We start from the raw sequence: 2,500 nt of genomic DNA on the forward strand, positions 1-2,500 counted from the left end.
GGGTCTTTTAGTAGAATCATGATTATATACAGCCTACCCTTATGATTACCAAAAATAATTAGGAAGGTTTTATATATGTGGTATTTAACCTATTGGATCCAGTTTCTTGACTGCCGTCGTGTGGCCCAAAATATGGGCATTAGGCTTACGTGAGAGGGGACACTCTGCAAGGTGTGCAGCTTCTAAGCTGGGTGCTAAGAAACACTCTTGTGCAATGACAAAACTCCATGACTCCTTTTTGCAATGATATTTTGTCTTTTTCAGTATAATTTTTTTTTAGCTTTTTGTCATTTTCCATTGTCTATATTTGTCATTTGATTTCATCTATCCAGGTACTACTGCAATGATAGTAATAAGTAACATTTTGTAATTGTTGTGTATTTTTTTTTTTTCCATAATATTCAATTTTCTATAATATAACCTGTGCCACTGGTCCTGTGCATAGAAATGGTGCCCTCCCTGTAGTTGGAACTCTTCCAGTTATGGCTCACAACCATTACATTCCCCACATTTATCAATGGAAATAATGGAAAAGCCCCTTCCTAAATGCTAAATGAGTCTAATCACCCTCCAAGAGCTTTGTGTGCTTGTGGCAAGTCTTTCCTGTCACCCTGGCCTTCAGCCAAAATCTGACCCTCAAGCCAAATTTTGTTAGGACATGATGGTCACGTCATCTGGATCTTAGGGGTTAATGTCAAATTATATAGATGCCTTATGAATTGCTATATTAGAAAAAAAAAGTCAGAATTCTTCATCACAGAAACCTTGAACCTGTTGCATTATGGAGGGGGTGGGGAAAGTTACCAATGAGTTGGCCAAACTACAGGCTTACTTTTCTCAAGCAAGAGCCAGTTTAGGGGATTTTGCATTTGTGTGTGTGTGTGTGTGTGTGTGTGTGGTGTGTGTGTGTGTGTGTGTGTGTGTGTGTGTGTGTGTGTGTGTGAGTGAGTGAGTGAGTGAGTGAGTGAGTGAGTGAGTGAGTGAGTGAGTGAGTGAGTGAGTGAGTGAGTGAGTGAGTGAGTGAGTGAGTGAGTGAGTGAGTGAGTGAGTGAGTGAGAGAGTGAGAGAGAGAGAGAGAGAGAGAGAGAGAGAGAGAGAGAGAGAGAGAGAGAGAGAGAGAGAGAGATGCATCCCCTCCCTGGATTCTTTATTCAACATTTCACATGAGGTTTTCACACAACTTTGGAAGGCTATCTTCAAGTGAACATGTGGCTCACAGCTTTTTTGCATTGTTCAGTACCTTGTAGAATATAGTCAAAGCTTCACAGAGCATCAAGATAATCTTGATGCAAGTGGTAAAAGCAAAAACCCAGCCATCAATCTTGTTTTGATACCCGGGTGCAACAGATTTACATTTTTTTGTTTTCAGAATGCACTGATATGCACATATATGTGAAGATGTTCATCTTTACAGACCACTAATCTGAAAGGTTCATAAAATAAAATTCTAATACTTTCTTACAGGTCATATGCATCAAGTTCCACTACCTAGCATATATATTAAGGACTCTAGAAAAAGAAATTAAGAAATTTGAAAGCTCAAAGGAAAAGAATACTAGCGAGAAGGACTGCCCAATATTTGAGAGCATCATCAAGAAGTGGCTGCGAGGCAGAGAGTATGATGGCATTGAGGAGCACATGGAGTATTATATAAGAGATGCGATCAAGTCCTTCCCTTATGTGGAGATGCCCCTCTTCATCCAGTTGGTGAGGAACATGACAGGGAAGTTAGGAGACTCATGGGCCTTGGGAGTGCTAAGTGGGTGCATCAATGGGCAAAGGGCATTCCAGGACGACAAATCTTGCTCGACCTGTGGTGAGGAGAAAAAGGATGCCAAAAAGTGTGCCAAGTGCAAGATGGTCCAATACTGTGATCGGGTCTGCCAGAAACTCCACTGGACCAACCACAAGAAGTTTTGCAGCAGGCTTTTAGAAGATTATGAAAGGCAGCAGAAGCTGTTGGAGGAGGAGAAGAAGAAGGAAGAGGAGGAAAAGAAGAAAGTCAGCCAAGAGTCAAGTGGAGTAGCTATTAAGAAAGAGGGAACAACGTCAGACCCTGATAACAAAGATTTAACCAACAAGACAGAAAATTTAGAGATTTCTTAAGTAAAAGCAATGAACTGTTTAACATTTTATTAAGATCCATTTTACAATTAGAGGAATACTACCTCATACTTACTTCATCAAACATTGCCAAAGATATAGAAGTTACATTATGTGGAGGTGATGAAGATGTTTTATAATAAATGCAGCATTCCAAAATCAGTAGAAGGAAAATCTGAGTCTGAAAAATTGTATATATGATTTCTTAGTCATGAATTCTCAACTTACATTTATGTTCCCATGCATATCTTCATGCTTTTCCAAAAAGGAAGAAAGAACCATTATAATATCTGCCAAGATATTAATTTGTAAAGTATGTTAGTATCAGTACATAATTTTACAATTTTTTTGTTGTAATGGTTTGATGTCAGAATAGTTGCATCTGCTATAATAACAG

The 2,500-nt window shown here is 38.9% G+C and overlaps 1 protein-coding gene across 1 annotated transcript in view; it reads left to right on the forward strand.

The window, feature by feature from the left end:
* The window catches only part of LOC113813684 (ankyrin repeat and MYND domain-containing protein 2), a 7,516-nt gene that overhangs the window by 4,660 nt on the left and 356 nt on the right, over positions 1 to 2,500 (forward strand). The window contains exon 4 of the mRNA XM_027365718.2: positions 1,465 to 2,500. This exon is cut by the window's right edge and continues 356 nt beyond it. Within this exon, the coding sequence (XP_027221519.2) occupies positions 1,465 to 2,106 (642 nt within the window). The 3' untranslated portion in view covers positions 2,107 to 2,500. The remainder of the gene's footprint in view (positions 1 to 1,464) is intronic.

The sequence above is a fragment of the Penaeus vannamei genome, chromosome 13, assembly GCF_042767895.1.
Source record: "Penaeus vannamei isolate JL-2024 chromosome 13, ASM4276789v1, whole genome shotgun sequence".
NCBI classification, from domain to species: Eukaryota; Metazoa; Arthropoda; class Malacostraca; order Decapoda; family Penaeidae; genus Penaeus; species Penaeus vannamei.